The sequence below is a fragment of the Rhinoraja longicauda genome, chromosome 5 (genome assembly GCF_053455715.1).
Source record: "Rhinoraja longicauda isolate Sanriku21f chromosome 5, sRhiLon1.1, whole genome shotgun sequence".
Taxonomy (NCBI): domain Eukaryota; kingdom Metazoa; phylum Chordata; class Chondrichthyes; order Rajiformes; family Arhynchobatidae; genus Rhinoraja; species Rhinoraja longicauda.
This window is the reverse complement of record NC_135957.1, coordinates 10204020-10228363: the sequence shown is the minus strand read 5'-3', so window position 1 is coordinate 10228363 and position 24344 is coordinate 10204020. Positions and strand designations below refer to the sequence as shown.

Genomic DNA, 24344 nt, shown 5'->3' with positions numbered 1-24344 from the left:
ACGGTCTAAAATCACCCGGGAACTTTGGAGAAGGATTGCACCTGAAATGCTGTCCTTTAGCAAATGGAAAATGAAATAGACAATAATGAAAGTGTGCATGTGAGCTTTGTAACTTTCTCGGGCGATATGGTGTGGCAGTGGTGGAGTTGCTGCCTTACAGTGCCTGAGACCCGGGTTTGATCCTGATCACGGGTGCTGTCTGCACATTCTCCCTGTGACCTGCGTGGGTTTTCTCTGGGAGCTCCGGTTTCCTCCCACATTCCAAAGACACACAACAATGTAGGTTAATTGGCTGGAAAATATTATAAATTGTCCCTAATCTTTGTAGGATAGTGCTCGTGTGCGGGGATCACAGGTCGGCAGGGACTCGGTGGGCCGAAGGGCCTGTTTCTGTGCTGTCTCTCTAAACTGAACTATACCTGTAAACTAAACTACTTCATGCATGTACCTTGGTAAAAGCAGCAAAAAAATGTTTTCTATGGTGGTCGCTGCTAATCAGACATCAGCAGCTTTCAACAAAAGCTAAGCAGAGAAGCAGCAGAATGTTCAAAGTTGGAAACGTTTGTTTTAATGTCACAAAATGATGCCAATGAATGCCAAGCTACAGAAATGACAGTGAAGCTTTTTATTTTTTTTACTTTCCTCAGTTTTTATCTTGCTGTTTCGGTTACATTTTCACGGCTTTATAACTCACAGCGTGCAAGAACAAATGCTCAGGTGAGTGACAATACTTCTTAGTCGTTAATTTGATCTATTCATTTTATTGTGATCTCCCTCACCTTACCTGTGAAGTATACTTGATATATTTTCTATGGCTTCGGAGCTAAGAAACTAGAACAGCATTTGCAAACACCTGAGACGCAAGGAAGTGCTCCTACAACTTTGCCTTTCAGAAGTTGAGGACGTCTCTTGCTGTCTGGACGTAATGGTCATCTGGCGGTGGCTTTCTGGGACTCCCCGGCTGCAAGAACTTCTGAATCCTCGGGATGCTGCTGATCTGCACTTTGAACTTCTGCAATTAATCAAAATGCTTGGGTTATTTATTTAAAACTATTGACCCGAGAGTATGAAAGGAATAGATCAGGTGGATGCACAGAGTCTCTTGCCCAGAGCAGGGGAATCGAGGACCAGAGGACATAGGTTCATAGTGAATCTGTCTTTGTTATCATATAGGTTGGGGCAGCACGGTGGCGCAATGTTAGAGCTGCAGCCTCACAGCGCCAGAGACCTGGGTTCGATCCTGACTATGGGTGCTGTCTGTACTGAGTTTGTACGTTCTCCCCGTGACCTGTGTGGGTTTTCTCCGGGTGCTCCCCGGAGAATATACACATAGTGAATCATAGTGACTTTTTCAGTCAGAGAGTTGTGAATCTCTGCCTCAGAAGGCAGTGGAGGCCAATTCTCTGAATGCATTCAAGAGAGAGCTAGATAGAGCTCTTAAGGATAGCGGAGTCAGGGGGTATGGGGAGAAGGCATAACGGGGTACTGATTGAGAATGATCAGCCATGATCACATTGAATGGCGGTGCTGGCTTGAAGGGCCAAATGGCCTCCTGCACCTATTGTCTATTGAAGGGGAAAAGATTTAATAGGAATCTGAGGGGTAATTTTTTTCGCACAAAGGGTGGTGGGTGCATGGAACGAGCTGCCAGAGGAGGTTGTTGGGGCTAGGACTATCCCAACGTTTCAGAACCAGACAGGTGCATGGATTGGACAGGTTTGGAGGGATATGGACCAAGCGCAGGCAGGGGGACTAGTGTAGCTGGGACATGTTGGCCGGTATGGGCAAATTGGGCCGAAGGGCCTGTTTCCACACTGTATCACTCCATGACCGGTCTGATTGTTGGGACACAAGCTCATCAGCACAGCGGCGTTAAGTTTATTTCAGAAAAACAGGCCCTTCGGCCCACCGAGTCCACACCTCCAAACCTGCACGGCTTAGGAGTGTGGGAGGAAACTGGAGCACCCGGAGAAAACCCACACAGGTCACGGGGAGAACGTACAAACTCAGTACAGACAGCACCCATAGTCAGGATCGAACCCAGGTCTCTGGCGCTGTGAGGCAGCAACTCTAACATTGCGCCTCCATGCTGCCCCAACTTATATGATAACAAAGAACTGCAGTTGCTGGATAATTCACAAAAGGACCCAATGTGCTGGAGTAGCTCATCGGGGCAGGCAGCATCTCCGGAAAACGTGGTGGGGTGGATAGGTGACATTTCGGGTCGTGACCCATCTTCCATTCCAGCACTTGGTGTCCTTTTGTGTAAACCAGCATCTGCTGTTCCTTGTTTCTACATTACGATCTGGGTGTTATAATCTGAACTTAAGCATTTAAAAGGACACACTTTGCAATGGACGATTCTGTAACAAAGACAAAAAATAACACATCTGCCTTCACTTCTTGAGAAAAAGGGTAGGTGCCTTGATACTTTAGAGATGCAGGGTGGAAACGGACCCTTCGGCCCACCATGTCCCCGCCGGCCAGCAATTATCCCATACACTAGCACTATCCTACACACTAGGGAGAATCTACAATTTACCAAAGCCAATTAACCTACAAACCTGTACGTCTTTGGATTGTGGGAGGAAACCCACGTGGTCACGGGGAGAACGTACCAACTCCGTACAGACAACACCCGTAGTCAGGATTGAACCCGGGTCTCTGGCGCTGCAAGGCAGCAACTCTACCGCTGCAGCCCTAGATACAGCTAAACATTTTGAGTATTGTGTCGCTTGGTTTCTCATCCCCCATCTCCTCCATCTCACAGAGTTTCAGACTCGAAACATGAACCGTACCTGCAGCAAAGGGAAATCCGATAGGATGAGTGGAAACTTCTCTTCCAGCATCAAGATCACCTCCAGAACTTGAAGATCAACAATGGTCAGCTGGTCCCCAACCATGTATCCAGTTTGTTGGTTAATGCTCTGCCAGACCCAAAAGAAAATCCTGTTCAGATTATTTTATTTAAACTGCGAATGAACCTTACAATCAAGAAGAAAACGCAAAGAGCTGGAGTAACTCAGTGGGACAGGTAGCATCTCTGGAAAACATGGATAGATTTACAATCAAGAGAAGATTCTAAGATCGGGATTAACTCAGCAGGTAAGGTAGCATCTCGGGAGAACATGGATGGGTGACATTTTGGGTTGGGACCGTTCTTCAGACTGAAGGGTCCCCATCCTTTTTGACCCGCTGAATTACCCCAGCACTTTGTGTCTCCCCCTCACTCAGTGTTCATGCATCAGATCTAACCTACCCCAGTGACAGCAGCCAGTGTAAAACACAAAGTGCTCTCCAGAGAAACTTCCAATCAAGAGGTTTATTTCACCAAACAATTCCACTCAATGCAACATGCGGATACAAGGAACTGCAGATGCTGATTGACAAAAGAAGAGAGTGCTGGAGTAACTCAGCGGGTCAGGCAGCATCTGGGGATAACATGGATAGGTGATGTTTCTGCGACCTTCTTCAGCATGAAGGGTCCTGTCCCAAACAGTTACCTATCCTTTTGAGTCAGGACCCTTCTTCCCGCCCATCTTTAGACTCTGTCTCCCCTTTGTTCAAACGGTCTCCAGGGCGTGCAGCGTAGGTTTACTAGGTTAATTCCCGGAATGGCGGGACTGTCATATGTTGAAAGACTGGAGCGACTAGGTTTGTATACACTGGAATTTAGAAGGATGAGAGGGGATCTTATCGAAACGTATAAGATTATTAAGGGGTTGGACACGTTAGATGCAGGAAACATGTTCCCAATGTTGGGGGAGTCCAGAACCAGGGGCCACAGTTTAAGAATAAGGGGTAGGCCATTTAGAGCAGAGATGAGGAAAAACTTTTTTAGTCAGAGAGTTGTGAGTCTGTGGAATTCTCTGCCTCAGAGGGCAATGGAGGCCAATTCTCTGAATACATTCAAGAGAGAGCTAGATAGAGCTCTTAAGGATAGCGGAGTCAGGGGGTATGGGGAGAAGGCAGAAACGGGGTACTGATTGAGAATGATCAGCCATGATCACATTGAATGGCGGTGCTGGCTCGAAGGGTCGAATGGCCTCCTCCTGCACCTATTGTCTATTGTCTATAAAACATCACCTATCCTTTTTCTCCAGAGATGCAGCCTGACCCACTGAGCTGCCCCAGCACTTTGTGTCCATCTTTCCCAATGTAACACGTCTTGCTGGATTGCAGATCGACATAAAATGCTGGAGTAATTTAGTGGGTCAGGCAGCACCTCTGGAGAAAAGAAATAGGCGACGTTTCGGGTCAGGACCCTTCTTCAAACTCTTCAGATTGCAGTTTGGGATATCCCGCAGGCATTGCCAATCTCCGACGTGGTGCGCAGTCACAGGGAGGCAGGAATGGTTGGTTGATCACGGCAATACTGAGAAGGGAGGAATGTATTCTGGAAAAGGATTGACAATCAGGCATGTGTGATCTCTTCCACTGGCAGTAGAATGGAGCCTCAGCAGAGAACGTGCAGTGAGTGTTGAGGAAATCTGTTCAGTCACCCCGTGTAAGTACTGTACCATATGCAAGAAAAAGTTGTTTCAAAAGTCCGTGGCTGGTAGTTTCAATTACAAGGCGGGTGTCAAAGAGGTCTTTCCAAACACCTGCATTCTTACAAGGATGAGGGGGGATCCCATTGAAACTTACTGAATAGTGAAAGGCTTGGGTAGAGTGGATGTGGAGAGGATGTTTCCACCAGTGGGAGAGTCTAGGACCAGAGGCCACAGCCTCAGAATATAAGGACGTACGTTGAGGGAGGAGATGAGGAGGAATTTGTTGAATCAGAGGGTGGTGAATCTGTTGAATTTATTGCACAAGATGGCTGTGGAGACCGTCAATTGATATTTTTAAGGCGGAGATTGATAGATTCTTAATTGGTAAGGGTGTCAGGGTTATGGGGAGAAGGCAGGAGAATGGCATTGAGAAGGAGAGATAGATCAGCCATGATTAAATGGCAGAGTAGACTTGATGGGCTGAATGACCTAATTCTGCTCTTATAACTTATAAACTCATGCACTGTATCAAGATCACACTGCAGATAAGTCCATGAAATGTAGAAGAACTGGTGGTTGAAAGTAAAGAATTTACATAAAGAGATAGACACAAAATGCTGGAGTAACTCAACAGATCAGGCAACTTCTCTGGGGAACATGGATAGGTGACGTCTTAGGTTGGGATGCTTCTTCAGACTCGGATTAAGAATTTGCACAAACGGGTTCCAACTGAAAAGCATCTGCAGCCCAGGGGGATGTGGTGACACCGTGGGACAGGCAGGAAACTTGTAGAAGCCTGTAGCTCACGGCTGCCTGGGAATTTATATTCAGTTAATTCAGCCAAGCTGGAATAACACAGTGTAGGGACCAGGAGAGAATCAGACTGAAGCAAAACCGATCTGCTTCACCGATCAACTGGAAGGAAAGGGAATCAGTCTAAATATACAACTCTACATTCACACGCCTGGGTTTTTTTCAATGAACACAAAGAACTGTAGAATCTGTTTTATATCAAAGATAGACACAAAGTGCTGGAGTAATTTGGGCAACATCTCTGGGGAACATGGAGAGGTGACGTTTTGGGTCAGGAACTTTATTATAAAACCTTTGGTGCTTTTTGCCTCTCTTGGTAACTGAGAACCGTGACAATTTTGTACAATATTTTTTCTTTGCACAGCTGCCTCTCTTTTTGACCCAGAGCGATCTTGCCTCTTTAGCATATTATTGGTGTCATAGAAACATAGAAAATAGGTGCAGGAGTAGGCCATTCGGCCCTTTGAGCCTGCACCGCCATTCAATATGATCATGGCTGATCATCCAGCTCAGTAACCTGTACCTGCCTTCTCTCCATACCCCCTGGTCCCTTTAGCCACAAGGGCCACATCTAACTCCCTCTTAAATATAGCCAATGAACTGGCCTCAACTACCTTCTGTGGCAGAGAATTCCACAGACTCACCACTCTCGTCACGTGTACCGAAGTACAGTGGAAGGATTTTTTTGTTAGCTATCCACCATTAAGTATCTTTTATTGCACTTTATCTTGCGCTAATCGCTATTCCCTTTATCCTGTTTCTGTACACTGTGGGCGGCTTGATTGTAATGATGCATAGTCTTTCCGTTGACTGGCTAGCACACAACATAAAAGCTTTTCACTTCACCTCGGTTCATTTGACAATAATAAACTAAACTAAACTATAAACTGGTTCTGTAAGAGTCATCCAGCATGGAAACAGGCTCTTTGCTCAAACTCGTCCATGATGACTAGGCTGCCCCTTTTACCCTAGTCCCACCTGCAACCGTTTGGCCCTTATAGGAAAGATGTTGTCAAGCTGGAAAGGGTACAGAGAAGATTTACAAGGATGTGGCCAGGACTAGAGGGTCTGAGCTAAAGGTAGAGGTTGAGTAGGCTGGGACTCTATTCTTTGGAGTGCAGGAGGATGAGGGGTGATCTTACAGAGGTGTATAAAATCATGAGGAATAGATTGGGTAGATGCACAGAGTCTCTTGCCCACAGTTGGTGAATCGAGGACCAGAGGACATAGGCTTTAGGGTGAATGGTAACAGATATAATAGGAATCTGAGGGGTAACTTCCTCACACAAAGAGTGGTGGGTGTATGGAACAAGCTGCCTGAGGAGGTAGTTGAGGCTGGGACTATCCCAACATTTAAGAAACAGTTAGACAGGTACATGGATAGGGCAGGTTTGGAGGGATATGGGCCAAATGCAGGTAGGTGGGGCTAGTGTGGATGGGACATGTTGGCCGGTGTGGGCGTTGGGCTGAAGGGCCTGTTTCCACGCTGTATCATTCCATGACATCCCTCTAAAAACTCAATGAACTCAAATCCCTCAATGAACTTCCTATCTATGCATATACTCATCCTACAGCACACTCTCCAAATGCAGTAGGATTTCCCTCTCTCCATAAGCTCAGAAGCAGCCTTGAGTCTATGCTTTTTTGACACTATGTTGCATATAATAGCACTCGGTAAAATTTGGCACAGTTCCAATGCTAAACAAATCTTGCTCATTGCTTTTTCTGGAATTTAGAAACCTGACTCTTCCTTGGCTCTGTTTTTTGTTGCAAAAACTATCTCAAACACACTCAAGGAATTGACTACATTTCTGATACGGATCTTCCTTCCTTCCTTCCTTCCTTCCTTCCTTCTTCTAGCTTCACAATTCATAACTCCTCATAATTTGTAAATATTCAATCCTTTTGTCTCACACCTTCTGTCTATTCATCTCTGGCCTTTGTCCAACCATCTGCCTATCAACCCGCCCCCTCACCTGTGTCCACCTATTACCTGCCAGGCTTTGCCCTGACCATCTCTCTTCCAGCTTTCCGACCCACCCCCCCCCCTCCCCTCCCGCACACAATCACCCTAACCCCAAAACGTCACCTATCCATGTTCTCCACAGATGCTGCCTGACCCGCTGAGTTACTCCAGCACTCTGTTTTTTTTTTTGTTGTCCAGAAATCATGTGCTGGACATCTGTTATATTCACCTCTGACAAGTGAAAGGAGCCAGATATGCAAGTCAGTTCTGTGTGTCAATGTCGAACATATCAAATTCGAGGCAGAAGATTATCAACTCTCAAACTGCGCTGCAAGCTAACTGTGCTGCAAAGATAACATTTTCTGTGCTATAACCTTCCTCTCTGTTAAGTATCCATGTTAATCTTGGCTCAATGTATCAATAACGCTCATAACTGTTACCAAGCACCTCGACAAAATTACATATTTTGTTGCATGCCTCACTCACACCAGATTATTTACAAACCTTGTCGTCAGTGCAACTTTCTGAGTGCTAGGAACAAGAAATAGTTTAAAGTAATAGTGTTTCACCTCCCTTCCTCCACCTCCCACAAGCTGGTCCTGTTCAAAGGAATGTGCGCTTCTCTTGGTACTGCCAAACAGCACGATAACCAGGTGTGTGTGGTGGTGGTGGTGTTGGGGGGGGGGGGGGGGGGGTGGGGAGATGGAGAGGGGAAGAACAAAGGTAGACCTGGCGCAGAATACTTTGTAACTTTATAACTTAATCCCTCTACCCTGGATAAAAAGATTGTGCATTCACCCTCTCTAATTCCCCTCATGATTTTTTTTAACACCTCCATGAGATATTTAAGAAGCAATTAGACAGGTACATGGATAGGACTGGTTTTAGAGGGATACTAGACCAAGTGGACCTGTTGGGCCCAAACCTCTCCTGCATTGGTGAAGCACCCTCTCCTCCCCCCTCCCCCTCCCATTCCTCTCCCCCTCCCTCCCTCCCCCCTCCCCACACCATCCCCTTCAACCCCCCTTATCCTCCCTCCCTCTCCCCCTCCCTCCCTAGGAGATAGATTTAAACTTTAAAATGTGAATAACAAAAAATATAACACTGATTTCAATGAAACGTCTTCCATTAGCACCAAAGGGACGACGGTGAGTAAGGTGGGCCTAAAATTGTCGCGCTGTCGTGTACCATTTTGGCTGTAGTTCAGGAACAAACAAACAAACAAGAGTTTTAGTATATAGATGATCGAAATGCAGGCAGGTGGGACTAATGTAGATGGGACATGTTGGTCGGTGTGGGCAAGTTGGGCCGACGTGCCTGTTTCCCCGCTGTAAGACTCTATGTGACTTTAACACCCACTCTAATCTCTATGCCTCTTGGCACTGCCCTGCGGGACAATCCGAAGGAGGATGGGCTCCCCTGGTCGCTACTCTCCCCGTACCTTCGCAAATGCAGGGAAGTATCTGTTTTTGGCCTTGTTTTCCATCTGGGCCATGTTGCCATCCTTCTCAGCAGCTGGGAGGAATGGGTGGCGCATCACAAAGGTCATCAGGTCCTTTGCTCCCTCCGAGTACATGTCAATCCTGGGATAAAAAGGATAACATTAAATCCAATTAATGTCCAAGCAGCCTTCAGTGCCAAGGCTGTGCTGCCTTTTTTTTAAATTTTAGAGATACAGTGCAGAAACAGGCTCTTCAGGCCACTGAGTCCGCACTGACCAGCAATCCTCGTACACTAGCATTATCCTACACACTAGGCACAATTTACAGAAGCCAAATAACCTACAAAACCTGCACATCTTTGGAGTGTGGTAGGAACCTGGAGCAACCGGAGAAAGCCCATGTGGACCCAGGGAGAACATACAATCTCCGTACAGACAGCACCCATTGTTCAAAACCTGCCCCCTTTCTTCCCCCTCCCCCCCCATCGCACACCATTTTGTCTCCTTTTTATCTCTCGCCTTTGACTTCCCTTCTACAAATCAGATCCCCTCGCCTATATACACCTATCACTTGTCTTGAAAAGGCACAAAGTGCTGGAGTAACTCAGTGGGTCAGGCAATGTGGATAGGTGACGTTTTGCATCGGACCTATTCAGACTGACTGCTGTAGGGGCAAGAAAGCTGGAGGAGATGTGGTGGCAGGTCAAAGCCCGGCAAGTGATCGGTGGATACAGGTGAGAGGGGGGTTGTTTGGCAGATGGATGGATAAAAGCCAGAGATGAAAAGGGTGTAAGATTAGGAAAGGAGTGAAATGTGGAATGGGACAGAGGGGGGAAAGGGAGTGGGATAGTGGGAGAAATAGGTGTAGAAGGGTCCTAACCCGAAACGTAACCAATCCATGTTATACAGAGATGTTGCTTGACTCACTGAGTTACCCCAGCACTTTGTGAATTTATTTGATAAGCCAGCACCTGCAATTCCTTGTATCTCTCTCTCTCATTACCGAATATCCTTTAGATTTCATTCTGACAGGATTTTTTTTTTAAATTGCACTCTCATTGTTGACTGTGGGGAACGTAATTTTATCCAAAAACATGTTTTTGCATGACAATAAAGGCTATTCTATTCTATTCAAAGGGGTGGGATTTAATTCTGGGCACACAGATTTCACAAGAATTGAACTTGTGTGAAACTTGTTCGGTCCCCATTCAGGGAACTGGCTTTGTGCCAGTTCTCGCGTCTGTAAAAATAATGCGAGAGGACGTGCAAAGCAAGTTATGATGTTGGCACCAGAACCCCTGGCTTGGGAAAGATTGGTGCCGCATTCCTTTAGATGCTGAAGCGCGGCAGATTAAGATTTTTAATGGATTTGATGTGACAAGAGTGGTTCCAAATGCAGAGGCCATAGAGATAGATGGTGCAGTGGTAGAGTTGCTGCCCCACAGCACCGGAGAACCGGCTTCAATTCTGACCCCGGGTGCTGTGTGTATGATGTTTGTCCGTTCTCCCTATACATTCACCGCGTGGGTTTTCTCCGGGTGCTCCGGTTTCCTCCCGCATTCCAAACATGTACAGGTTTGCAGTTTAATCGGCTTCTGTAAATGGCCTCCAGCACGCAGGATGACATAGGACGAGTGTATGGGCGATCGTTGGTCGGTGTGGACTCAGTGGGCTGAAGGGCCTGATTCCACAATGCACCTCTAAACTAAAACTAAAATCAAGGCATTAACTTTCTCCCCTCACGGGCGGCACGGAGCCGCAGCGGTGCAGTTGCTGCCTCACAGCGCCAGAGACCCGGGTTCCATCCTGACCACGGATCCCTAGTGCATAGGATGAAGCCAGTGTGCAGGATGATAGTTGGTCGGCGTGGACACGGTGGGCCAAAGGGCTTGTTTCTGCAGTGTATCACTAAAGTCTAGAGACAAGGTGGTGGACAATAAACTCAAAAGGAGATCACGGAAATTTCTCTGCTCAGAGGGAGGTTAGAATACAGGACTTGCTGACATGGAATTAATAATTTGAGAAACTGCAAGATCATTTGATAAAAAGGGAACAGGAAGAGCAGCAGACAGCCTGCGGTGGGGCAAATAGATATTGTGCAGACGTCTGAAGAATGAACACAAGCAACCACAAGATAGATCGATCAATTTATTGTTAACGTAGAGGTTGGCTGCTGATGTCATGGAGTTTTGCAATCACTGCAGACCTCCCAAGGTACAGAAAGAATGTGGAGACTTTAGAGACAATGCCGAATAAATTTACCAGAATGTAGTCACAAGGAACTGCTGGTTGCTGGTTGCAAAAAAAACAAAAAACTTAACGTGCTGGAGTAACTCAGCCGGTTGATCAGCATCTCTCGAGAAAAATGCCTGACCTGCTGAGTTACTCCAGCACTTTGTGTCTTTCATTAAACCAGAATGTAGCCTGGATGGGAAGGGATTAGGTACAAGGAGAGGTTGGGCAGACTTGGATTGTTTCTTCTGCAATGCCAGAGGTTGAAGGAAGACCTAATCGAAGTATATAAAGATTATGAGAGGCACAGACATTCAGAACCTTTTTCCCAGAGTGGAAATGTCAAAGACTAGAGGGCACATATGAATGTTGATTTCTCTAATTTCAAGTAACTCCTGCATTCCTTCCCCAACTAGTCATCCTACCAGTTCCACTGTTTGCAACCTTGTATCCCTCTCATTAGTACATCTTCCCCAGCCAACAATGGCCCATTGTGGACTCCATCCTTCTTCAGGTCATCTCTTGTCACCACTGATTTGTTCTGGGTGGCAAAAGAGAACCACCCGATTCTCCAGGGGAACCTAGTTTCTAGGGGGAACCTCCAGTTTTTCTGCCCCCCCCACCCCCCCCTCTCTGTCTTTCTGTCTGAAGAAGGTTACTGACCCAAAACATCACCTATCCACCTTCTCCAGAGATGCTGCCTGACCTGCCGAGTTACTCCAGCACCAAGTGTCTTTCTTAGGAAGATGCCAATGATGCTGTGAATAAGACAGCATCATCCAAAGGACGACGTTCAATCTGTGTGGTAGCAGGCGGATGTTCCTCTTATACGCATCCAATTTTTAGCTCAAGAAACTGCTGAGAGGGAGCAAGGAGGAGGTGGGGGGGAGGTAGGTGAGGGGCTTAATGGTGGTCCAAGGATCCAAGGTGAGCTTCCTCAAATCCCAAAGGAGTTTATGCAATGATTAATGTTATCATTACTGCAGCCACCTGCTGCACGGGAGGAGCAACAGGTCCTCCCACCACATTAGGTCCACCAAACATCACAGTTTCATAACATGCTCACCGGGTTTACAAACTCATCTTGAAATATCACCAAGCAGCACTTACTCATGGATCAATAACCCTCGTGGGATAAATAAAGTTCTATCGTACCATGTCGTATCATAACAACATCTATCATTTCAGATGAATCTGACGGAAACTTTAGGGAACACTGCAGAACGGTTTGATGTTCACATGAAGAGCACCACACACTCAGGACTGTAAAGGATTATTCGCCTGCACTGCATTCCCAACCCTTCCAGTGCTCTGGAACCCGTTCATAAGTCATAGGAGCAGAATTGGGCCATTCAGCCCATCAAGTCTACTCCGCCATTCAATCATGCTGTTCTATCTTTCCTTCTCAGCCCCATTCTCCTGCCTTCTTCCCATTACCCCCGACGCCCATACTAATCAAGAATCTGTCAATCTCCGCCTTAAAAATATCCATTAACAGCCTCCACAGCAGTCTGTGGTAAAGAATTCCACAGATTCACCACCTTTTGACTAAAGAAATTCCTCCTCATCTCCTTTCTAAAGGTACGTCCTTTTATTCTGAGGCTGTGACCTCTAGTCCTAGACTCTCTCACTAGTGGAAACATCCTCTCCACATCCACTCTACCCAGGATAGACCACTCTTTCACTATTCGGTAAGTTTTAATGAGGTCCCCCTCATCCTAAACTCCAGTGCTGTCAAACGCTCATCATATCCTAATCATCCCCAGGATCATTGTCATAAACTTCCTCTGGATCATTCCCATAAACCTCCTCTGGAGTAAGTTCAGAAGCTGAAATGATAATGAAATGATCAGATTCGTGAGTGAAAAGGACGAAGTGTACAAAGTTGACATACAATGCTCTTTCTTTGATGTCTTTTCCGTAAAGATTGTGCTTTGCCGCAAGGTAATTCAGTATGGCATTGGTCTGCACCAGCTTCATCCCATCAACGTCGACCATTGGGACTTGTTCAAAGAGTAGAGCTCCATCTGCGAACAGGAACAAAACCGTACGTTTTTGAGGGCCAATATACTTTAAATTTATATCAAACAGGCATACAATTGAAATCAACCGTGCGGCTCAGGGACAAAATGGTGAATCCACCAATTGTAACTTTGTAAAAAATAAATCTTCCTGGACACTCAAATTATTTTCACCTGGGCCTCCGAACAAAGCAGGGATCAAGGTTTTTGCAGAGGCTGGTCTTGCCCGGCTCCCACATTATCTAGGAGAACCAGACCCTGCAAATTTACCCGTGTGCAGGAAGGAACTGCAGATGCTGGTTTAAACCGAAGGTAGACACAAAATGCTGGAGTAACTCAGTGAGGCAGGCAGCATCTCTGTAGAGAAGCAATGGGTGACGTTTCGGGTCGAGATCCTTTTTTTTACCTGCTGTGAAGTTTAGTTTAATTGTACTCCTTGCTGAGGACATTGAAGATGAGAGTGAGGAAGTCATGATGCAGCTTTAGAAGAATTTAATTAAGTTTATTGTCTCGTAGATTGAGGTACAGTATTTTGTGTGCTATAAAGTCAGTGGAAAGACTATACATGACTACAATCAAGCCGTCCACAGATACAGGATAAAGGGAATAACATTTAGTGCAAGGTAAAGTCCGAATTAAAGATAGTCTGAGTGTCTCCAATGAGGTAGATGGGAGGTCAGGACCGCTCTCTAGTTAATGATAGGATGGTTCAGTTGCCTGATAATAACAGCTAGGAAGAAACTATCCCTGAATCTGGAGGTGTTCGTTTTCACATTTCTGTACCTCTTGCCTGATGGGAGGGGGAGAAGAGGGAGTGACCGGGATGAGACTGGATCCAGTGGCTTGCAAGCCATCACTGATAAATCAGTGAGCGTTTCAGAACTGGCTTATCCCCAAAAACCAGCCACAGCACCCCCCCCCCCCCCCCACTTCCAGGCCAGCAACTCCGAGTAGAATCTTCCTACCTTTCAGTAGCTGTTGATACTGTTCCCTGGTCTCAAGGAATACTTCATCAAACTGAAAGGAAAGATCAGCAAAATATAGTTGTTGAAAATGCATCGAGCATGCGGTCGGTCATAGTTTTCCCGAACAGAATCATTCAATTAGAGCACGGAGAAAGGCCCTTCGGCCCAACTCCTCCATGCCGACCAAGATGCTTAATGAGCTTGGCCCAGTTGAACATATTTGGCTCATATCACTCTCAACCTTTCCTGTCCAAATGTTTTTCACACCTTCTTTCCCCAAGGTACTTGAATATTTATTGACCACTTTGAAATTTCCACCCAAGTATCTAAAACTGATAAATGTTCTCTCAAAATTTCAATGAATTTAACATTTAGTTTTGTTTCTTGTCACATGTACTGAGGTACAGTGAAAAGCTTTTGTTGCGTGCTAACCAGTCGAGCTGCAATCGAGCCATCCACAGTGTACAGGTACATGATAAAGGGGATAACGTGAATGACATTTGGTGTTGTTGATCTAAACTCCAGAAGCCATAAAACAGCATCATCATAAAATTCTTCAATTACTACCACATCATTGTTTGAATAACAATCACTTATTTCTCTGAACCCCTTCTGGATTCTGGAACATGCACTCAGAAACTGATGAAAAATTCCACAGGAGAATAATTCTAAGATTAGTTGTTTGTGAATGAATGATGTTGAATCAACCCCTACAATAACTGCAAAGACAGATTTTCCTGTTCATAGTACACTGGTCGCACCATGGTGCAGCGGTAGAGTTGCTGCCTTACATCGTCAGAGACCTAGATTTGATCCTGACTTTGGGTGTTGTCTGCATGGAGCTTGTACATTCTCCCTGTAACTGCATGGGTTATCTCTGGGTACTCCGGTTTCATTTCATGTTCAGGGTTGTAGGTTAATTGGCTTCTGTAAATTGCCCCGAGTGTGTAAGTTAGTGCTAGTGTACAGGGAAATTGCTGTTCGGCATGGACATGGTGGGCCGAAGGGCCTATTTCCGTGCTGTATCTCCAAAGTCTAAAGTCTGTTGATCTAATCTTATCCATTTAGTGCAAAGACCCACAGTTAATCGCCTTACCTTATAAGCGAGCAATATTGGATGCATACTTCAATGGGTAGCATGGTCTAACTCTGCTCCTGTGTCTTGTGCTATTTCATTTTATCAAAGGAGGAAGTAATTTTGGCCTATCAAATCTACGCTTGCTCACCAAGCAATCCCATTGCCTTTTAGTTGAGTTTAGAGATACAACATGGAAACAGGCCCTTCAGCCCACTGAGTCCGCGCCGACCAGCGATTCCCGCACACTAACACTATCCGACACACACGAGGGACAATTTCCAATTTTACCGAAGCCAATTAGCCTACGAACCTGTACATCTTTGGAGTGTGAAAGAAAACCGGAGCACCTGTAAGAAACCTATGCAGTCACAGTGGAGAATGTGCAAACTCTGTACAGAGAGCACCCTTAGTCAGGATTGAACCCCAGTCTCTGGTGCTGTAAGGCAGCAACTCTACCACTGTGCCATTATAAAGGGGTCTGTTAAATGGGGGTTTACTGTAAATTCTATCTTGTAGAATTCTTTCTAGTCGTTTCCCTACCAGGGAATTGAGGTTTACTAGCCTTTATATTTCCTTGGATTACCTCTAATTCCTTTCTCAGGGAAAGGGACATCATTGGTCAATCTCCAGTCCCCTGGGAGTCAGTACAAACCTGACATTTTGGAGTTAAGATAAATTCTTATCTTATCTGAGAGCACACTTTGCAAAGCTTTGTCAATGAGCACTGTCCATTTCACCGACAGCACAGATAAGTTGTATGCCTTGACACTTGATATTGGGTCATTAACCTCCATTGAGGCAAACAAGAGGCTCTGTGGGAGTTGAATCTCTAGCCCATGTAAGCTGAGAGCAGAGCCAGTATTGATTGTATTCGGCAATTTGAGAACTGTAATTACGTTTTGATATGAATCCGGGACCACAGCAAGGCAGAACGGGGCGTGTACGGCGTTGATTTAATGCAGGCAGTAACACGACAACTAATGTTGACTGTGCCTGGGAGGGTGATAATCTCCTCGGATGTACTGCAATCATTTCACACACCATTCCATTTCCTCGACCCTCCTCTTAATAACTGACAATGCAACAGGGATCCCAGGAATGAGTGGGTTCACATATGATGGTCTTTTGACGGCACTGGCCCTGTACTCGCTGGAGTTTAGAAGGATGAGGGGGGAGCCTCATTGAAACGTACTGAATAGTGAAAGTACTTGATAGAGTGGATGTGGAGAGGATGTTTCCATTCATGGGAGGGTCTGATTGGGAGCAGCCTGATCAGAAGTTAATTAATTACAAATCAAGGACCTTTGCCACACAACTGACTTTCCAATCAAGAAGTGATTGCACAGTAATTGCAAGAAAATAACTGCAGATGCTGGTACAAATCAAAGGCATTTATTTCACAAAATGCTGGAGTAACGCAGCAGGTCAGGCAGCATCTCAAGAGAGAAGGAATGGTGACGTTTCGGGTCGAGACCCTTCTTCAGACTGATGTCGGGGGGGCGGGACAAAGGAAGGATATAGGTGGAGACAGGAAGCTAGAGGGAGATCTGGGGGGGGAAGGGGAAGGGGGAGGGGAAGGGGAAGGGGGGAAGGGGGGAAGGGGGAAGGGGGGAAGGGGGGGGGGAAGGGGAAGGGGGGGGAAGGGGAAGGGGGGGGAAGGGGAGGGGGGGGAAGGGGAGGGGGGGGAAGGGGAGGGGGGGGAAGGGGAGGGGGGGGAAGGGGAGGGAAGGGGAAGGGGGGGGGGGAAGGGGGGGGGGAAGGGGAAGGGGAAGGGGAAGGGGGGGGGGAAGGGGGGGGGGGGGAACAGAGGAACTATCTAAAGTTGGAGAAGTCAATGTTCATACTGCTGGGCTGTAAGCTGCCCAAGCAAAATATGAGGTGCTGTTCCTCCAATTTCCGGTGGGCCTCACTATGGCACTGGAGGAGGCCCATGCCAGAAAGGTCGGAGTGGGAGTTGAAGTGCTCAGGTTGGTTAAGGCGGACTGAGCGAAGGTGTTGAGCGAAATGATCGCCGACCCTGGGTTAGGCTTCAGGTTTGGTTTAGAAATTGGATTCTTGTGGAGCTTGAAGTGCTGGAGTAACTCAATGGGTCAGGCAACATCTCTGTAGGACATAGACTGAGTTTTAATGGCTGCTTCTAGGGTCCATACAGAGCTCAGACAACTTGTGTGGAAAAACAGCTGCATACTGTGCAGTGTATGAAGCTTGGTGACTGGATTCATATTAGTGAAGCATTTAATCTCTTGCACCATTTATTTGCAGCCATCTTGTCCATTTGCTTTTTTGGAATAAGTAACCTGTTTATATGTGATTAAGTTATCTTGTTGCCTTTATTGTCTGCTGTGCAAGTGGCTGTTTGCTGGAAATCCTTTGCTTTGCCCAATGGTGATGTCCATAAATGTTCTCTGTTGGTAAAGAACTACAAACTGGTTTGACTTGTGTTGGGTTGAACAGCGTGCAGGGCTAGTTTACGTGCTGGCTTACACTGAAGATAGACTCAAAACCTGGGTCTCTGGTGTAGTAAGGCACCAACTCTATCACTGTGCCATTGTAAAGGGGCCTGTTAAAATGAGGGATTACTGTAAATCCTATCTCAAATAATTATTTCCAGTAGTTTCCCTACCAGTGAAGGGAGGGCCTATAGTTCCCTGGCATTTCTGGTCAGCTCAAGGCAGGAAGGATGTGGAAGGTTTGGGAAATGGGGCAAAAGACATTTACTGGAGTACTACCTGGATTAGTGGGTATTAGCTATAAGGAAAGATTGGACAGACTTGAATAGACACAAAATGTTGGAGTAACACAGTGAGTCAGACAGCATCTCTGGAGAAAAGGAATAGGTGATGTTTCACCAGCATCTGCAGTTCCTTCCTACACAGTGTGCTGATGACATCTTAATGATCAGCTTTTTCCCCCTCTGTGTCACCCTATTTCTTTGAACCACATGCCCAGCTATGCTTTCTGAGGGAGGGGGTCCCTGGAACTGGGGGTGAGGTGGATGTTTGGGGTGTGAAGGTCTGTACACAGCACTTGTATATTTAGTTCAGAGATACAGCCTGTTGGCCCATTGAGTCCATATCACCATCTATTAGTTCTACGTTATCCCCTACACACTCCAGTCAAATTTATAGTGGCTAATTAACCTATAAACCCACATGATCTGGAGTGTGGGAGGAGAGTGGAGCACCCAGAGAAAATCCACGCGGTCACACGGAGAACATATAAAAGTTAGGCTTTAGAGATACAGCATGGAAACAGGCCCTTCGACCCACCAAGTCCATGCCGACCAGCGATCCCCGCCCATTAACATTATCCGACACACCAGAGAAAATGTACTTTTTTTTTAACTGAAGCCAATTGACCTGCAAACTTGCATGTCTTTGTAGTGTGGGAGGAAACCGGAGCACCTGGAGGAAACCCACGCGGTCACATGGAGAACGCACGGGCGTAGTCAGGATCGAAGCCGGGTGCCTGGCACTGTGAGGCAGCACCTCCACTGCTCGCCACCATGCCGCCCTGGACGACTGGCAAGAGTGTTCTGAATTTCAATGCTGTTCTCTGCCATGTCACAGGATGAGAGATTTTGCATCTACATGGTAGCGGGTCTCAGAATAACAACTCGGGGACCAACACAGTCCATTGCGCTTGTTCATGGTACAAACTGGGAGCACACTTTGCAAAGATTTCTCAATGAGGTGGGCGTCCATTTCACCGATTGCACAGATAAGTCGTGTGCCTTCACCTTGCCACTTGATATGGGGTTAGTAACCTCTATTGGGGCAAATCAGAGGCTCTGTGTTTGTCGAATCTTTCGCCCATGTAAACTGAGAGCAGAGCCAGTATTGACTATCCGGCAATTTGAGAATTGTAATTATATTTTGATAGGAACCAGGGGCTGCAGCAAGGCAGAACGGGGCATGCACAGCTTGGATTTAATGCAGGCAGTAACTCGACAACTAATGTTGCTCACCATTCCAGTTCCTCTGCCCTTCTCTTATCAATCGACAATGCATCAGGGCTGGAATGTTTTGAAATATTTGCTCAGTGTAGCTGGTTCAGAATGAAGGACATTGGCAAACTTATTTCATCACAGCACTGATTTGACATTTTGAAGTCAAGATAAATTCTTATCTGAACTGCCTTTGCTTTGCAACAGTTAATGCAAGGTAGTATTGATTAGAAGCAGCCTGATCAGAAGTCAATTAATTGCAAATTAAGGACTTTTGCCATGCAGCTGACTTTCCAATCAAGGAGTCATTGCATAGTAATTGCACGTCTGGCTTCTGGTTCGGTTTTTCATCTTTCATCACTGATCAAGGTGGATAATGAGAGGAATTTCTTTAGTCAGAGGGTGGTGAATCTGGAATTTGCCACAGAAGGCTGTGGACGCCAAGTCAATGGTCATTTTTAAGGTGGAGATTGACATATTCTTGATTAGTACGGATGTCAGGGGTAATGGGGAGAGGGCAGGAGAACGTGGTTATGAGGGTAAGATGGATCAGCCATGATTGAATGGCGGCGTAGGCTCGAAGGGCCAAATGGCCAAATTCTGCTCCTAGAACCTATGAACATACGTTTAATGTTAAAGGAGGTGCCCACAGCTGCAAATGCTGGAATCTTTTGTAAAGCACGAAGTGCTGGAGCATCTCTGGAGAACATGGATTACATTTTAATGGTTGTTTCTATGGTCCATATAGAGCACAGATACATTGTGTGGACTAATAATTGCATACTGTGCCAGAGCCATGGTGGGTAAAGCCTGGTGACTGTATTGATGCAAGTAATGAAGCTAATCTTTTACCGAAGTCGATTAACCTACAAACTGTCCTGCAGTGTGGGAGGAAACCAGAGCAGCCGGAGAAAGCCCACGCAGTCCCGGGGAGAATGTACAAATTCTGTGCAGACAGCACACCTAGTCCGTATCGAACCCGGGCGTCTGGTGCTGTAAGACAGCAACTCTACCGCTATGCCAGCCATTTAAAAGACACTCGGACGGGCACATGGATAGGAAGGGTTTGGAGGGATATGGGCCAACTATGGGCAAATGGGACGAGCTTAGATGGGGCATGGGTAAGTTGGGCTTGTGTCTGGACTCTAGCTCTACCAGCTGTGCCATTATGCTGATATGGGAATTGACTTGGATACAAAACTTTAAGTAAAAATTAGATCATCGTGTACGCAACCTCGACCCCAGCAGCTGCCAAAAGCCAGCGAACCGATTCCATTCTTCCTCTTCCATTAAAGTAATACAGCACGGGCTTCGACATGATGGTATCCTTTCCTGGAAACAGAACAGAGAATGAGTTCATCAGCAACAGCCCACCCTGACTCCCTTGCCTGTCTGTGCTTTAAGTGGGCATTGGGAGACACAGCTCCCTATCGCACTATAATCTGTGTATGCAAGTCCATACACTGTTTAGTTTAGTTCTGGTTACACCTCTCTGGTTGCTTCTCTCCCTGGGACTTTAGTTAAATTTTGTTTGGTGATACTGTGTGGAAACGGACCCTTTGGCCCACCGAGTCAGGGGTTATGGGGAGAAGGCAGGAGAATAGGGTTTGGAGGGAGAGATAGATCAGCCATGATTGAATGGCAGAGTAGACATAATGGGCCGAATGGTTTAATTCTGCTCCTATCATTATGACCTTATGAGTCCTCGCCGATCAGCAATCACCATGTACACTAACACAATCCTGCACACTAGGAACAATTTACAATTTCCAGAAGCCAAATAACCTACAAACCTGCACTTCTTTGGGATGTGGAAGGAAACTGGAGCACCCGGAGAAAACCCAATGTGGTGACTGGAAGAAGGCACTGGCTCCATACAGACAGCACTCGAGGTCAGGATCAAACCCAGGCCTCTGCAACTCTACCACTGCACAACCCATAGAACTTAAAACTGATTATACAGTGAGCAGACCTCCTTGGAGAGTGGCACTTAACACACCAGGCAAGTAAAGCCAAGTACATTTAATTCTATTCAGAAAATAATAGATGCTTCACTTTGAGATTAGTGAAGATGAGATAAGAAGAAAATAATAATAACATGATAAAAAGGAACTGCAGATGCTGGTTTATACCAAAGATGAAACAATATGCTGGAGTAACTCAGCAGGTCAGGCAGCGTGTCTGGAGAACATAGACAGGTGATGTTTCAGGTCAGGACCCTTCAATAGAACCTTGTACTTACAAACTGGGACTTGAAAATAGTGCCAAACTGGCAACTCTGTATACTCGATGTGCTACATCTATATACGTACTGTATCTGAGATGCTTATCTAAGATGTATCTAAGAGCTTAGGTATAGCAATACTTGAAATGAACTGTATTCAAAAGTGAATTTCACTGTCCCTCGGTACATGTGACAAATAAAAGTGCCATTGTAACCATAGATGGCTTTACTTTACATTTTTACAGTATCCTGAAGCAAACTAAACTATGAACTGTCTTGACTGGACGAAGGACTTTTTGCAATAGTACTGTTTTAATTTATTGTAGTTTTTATTTGTTATCTACTCGTATTGTGTCTAAAGGTTGTTACGCTGCTGCAAGTAAGAATTTCATTTTGGGGTTATCAGTAATGACAATTAGACACTCTTGATTCTCAACTCTTGCAGCAAGTTTAGTTTAGAGATACAGGTCCCTCAGCCCACGCCAACCAGTGATCACCCAGTACACTAGCACTATCCCACTCACTAGGGGCAATTTACAGAAGCCAATTAACCTTCAAACCTGTACATCTTTGGAGTGTGGGAACAAATCGGAGCACCCAGAGAAAACCCACGGAGAACGTACAAACACCGTATAGACTGCACCCATGGGGTCAAACAAAGGTCTCTGGCGCTGTAAGGCAGCAACTGTACTGCTGTGCCACTGTGCCGCCCTTCCAAATGAAAATTGATTTGCTTCATTAAAAAAATTCTACTTCACTAACTGAATAAATCACCCCCATTACTCATCGACAGGTGCAACATAATTATCTTCGGAGAATTGGATTTCTGAATGAACTCTTTTGTTTCTGCCACACCCTGTGTTCTGAAGTGTTGCAATTCTGTTTGAAGAGGGAATTGATAATTATGTTGCTAATATTTCAGGAAACTGTACAGTGGGTTAAAAAATAGGTAAATTTAAAGTTTCCCTTGTTGATTGAGATTATTTCGTGTGCAGTGAAAAGCATTTATTTGTTGCGTGCTATCCAGTCAGTGGAAAGATTATACATAATTACAATCAATCTGTCCACAGTGTACAGATACAGGAAAAAAAGGGAACAATGTTCAGTGCAAGATAAAGTCCAATTTAAAAATATCCTGAGGGTCTCCAATGGAGGTAGGTGGGAGGTTAGGACGGCTATCTGTCTGGTGAGAGGATTGTTCGGTTTCCTGATAACAGTTGGGAAGAAATTGTCCCTGAATCTGGAGGTGTGTGTTTTCGCACTTCTGTAACTCTTGCCTGATGGGAGAGGGGAGAAGAGAGGGTGACCGGGGTGAGACTGGTCCTTGATTATGCTGGTGGCCTTGCCAAGGCAGCATGAGGTGTATCTGGAGTCTATGGAAGGGGAGTGGATTTATAGCTTGCCGGGTTGAGTTTAAGTTTAGTTTATTGTCATGTGTACCGACCGAGGTGCAGTGAAAAGCTTTTTGGTTGCATGCTGACCAGTCAGCGGAAAGACAATACACAACTACAATCGTGTCATCCACAGTGTACAGATACATGATAAAGGGAATAGCATGAATAATGTTTAGTGCAAGACGGAGATTGGCAGATTCTTGATTAGTAAGAGTGTCAGGAGTAATGGGGAGAAGGCAGGAGGATGGGGTTGAGAGGGAAAGATAGATCAGCCATGATTGAATGGTGGAGTAGACTCGATGGGCCAAATGGCCTAATTCGGCTCAGAAAACTTCTCAACTGGTAAAGTCCGATTAAAGATGGTCCGAGAGCCTCCTAGACAGTAGATAGTAACTTGGGTCAGGACTGCTTTCTCGTGTTGGGAGGATGGTTCAGTTGCCTGATAACAGCTGGGACTTCTTCCCCCAACCCAAGCCCCTCACTCCTGTAGGCTCAGGCCAGGTCCTGCCACAAGGGCTCAGTCTTGTTGAGCAGCAACCCTCGGGAGCAAGCGGGAAGCTACTGAGTCTCCCACCATCCCTAACTAACCCTGACAGCAGCCTCAGCATTGTTCACTATGTCCCCGTTACATCTCCCCGTAATCCCTGACAAATCAAGAACCTGTCAATCTCTGCCTTAAAAATACCCTTTGACTTGCAGCCTTTTTGTCGCATTGCATTCAGTAGATTCGCTACACTCTGAGTAAAGAAATGTCTCCTTTTATTATGAGCCTGTGGTCTCTGCTCCTAAACTCTCCTACTGGTGGAAACATTCTCTCCACATCCACTCTATCCATGCCTTTCACTCTCTCCTTTAACATTCAATTAATTCCCCTTGATCCCCACCAATTCTAGTTGTTGGTCTCATGATAGTAATAGTAAAGTCATGGAGGTTGGTAGCATCGCAAACATAGTAAGGTCTCTATGAATGCATCTTCAAATGCTACATCCCATGCACCCACCACCAACAATCTGGAGAGATCAAATCAAAGGCTCCTAAACTCTCCTACTGGTGGAAACATTCTCTCCACATCCACTCTATCCATGCCTCATGATAGTAATAGTAAAGTCATGGAGGTTGGTAGCATCGGAAACATAGTAAGGTCTCTATGAATGCATCTTCAAATGCCCACCACCAAATCAAATGCAGAGATCAAATCAAAGTGCCCAAGGTTCAGGACAGAAGGAAGATTCAAAAGCATGGCCAGACAGAGAGCTTTCTCCTTGCAGATCTCCTTGGAGAACCTTGCAGATCTGCAAGGTTGCATGCTCACCCGCTCTGGTCGACCCTGCCCCAGACATGCACACTTACCGTGTCCCGCACTCCGAGCGCTCTCGGACCAACTGTTGCAAGTACTAGCTGCAGCTGCTGCTACACACTTGTTGCAGTCCCGCCCACACGCAGAGGCTCGCGGGACGAGTACCATCACCACAGCCGAGATGTGACTCGGCGGTCCGTGGTTTATAAGGCGATGGAGCTCCTAGTATTCATCGGGTGTGAGGGCGATCTGGCTGCGACATCTGTCACCCCATTGATCGCTAGGGTTGATTCGGCTGATCTGGCTGGCTAGGCGGGTGTCCCCCTTCCCTCACAGCTCCACACCGTCCCTCCCGAAGCCCAGCGCTCGGTCGCAGAGGATGACCCCCTCCGCCGGTCTAGGGTATATGACGTAGCTACTCCCCTGCTAGACTAAACCTCCAAGACCATTTGTAGGATCACGTAGGGAAGTCAA

The 24344-nt window shown here is 46.1% G+C and overlaps 1 protein-coding gene across 1 annotated transcript; it reads right to left on the bottom strand.

The window, feature by feature from the left end:
• Positions 1-545: 545 nt before the first annotated feature.
• On the bottom strand, positions 546-24066 carry LOC144593399 (glutathione S-transferase alpha-4-like). The gene is made up of 7 exons (XM_078398903.1): positions 23924-24066; positions 20190-20287; positions 13932-13983; positions 12840-12972; positions 8714-8855; positions 2799-2927; positions 546-1012 (listed from the first exon to the last, which is right to left on the bottom strand). The coding sequence occupies exons 1-7, from the start codon at positions 24036-24038 to the stop codon at positions 890-892; spliced, it is 792 nt and encodes a 263-aa protein (XP_078255029.1). The 5' UTR covers positions 24039-24066; the 3' UTR covers positions 546-889.
• Positions 24067-24344: the final 278 nt, after the last annotated feature.

Excerpts from the sequence above, each read along its gene's own strand:
- LOC144593399 (XM_078398903.1), bottom strand. The coding sequence starts at position 24,038 with ATGGTACTCGTCCCGCGAGCCTCTGCGTGTGGGCGGGACTGCAACAAG. Across the intron at positions 12,973-13,931 it reads GTATCAACAGCTACTGAAAG|ATGGAGCTCTACTCTTTGAA; the intron begins GTAGGAAGATTC and ends TCCTGTTCGCAG. Across the intron at positions 8,856-12,839 it reads GACATCAAAGAAAGAGCATT|GATTGACATGTACTCGGAGG; the intron begins GTATGTCAACTT and ends TTTTTATCCCAG.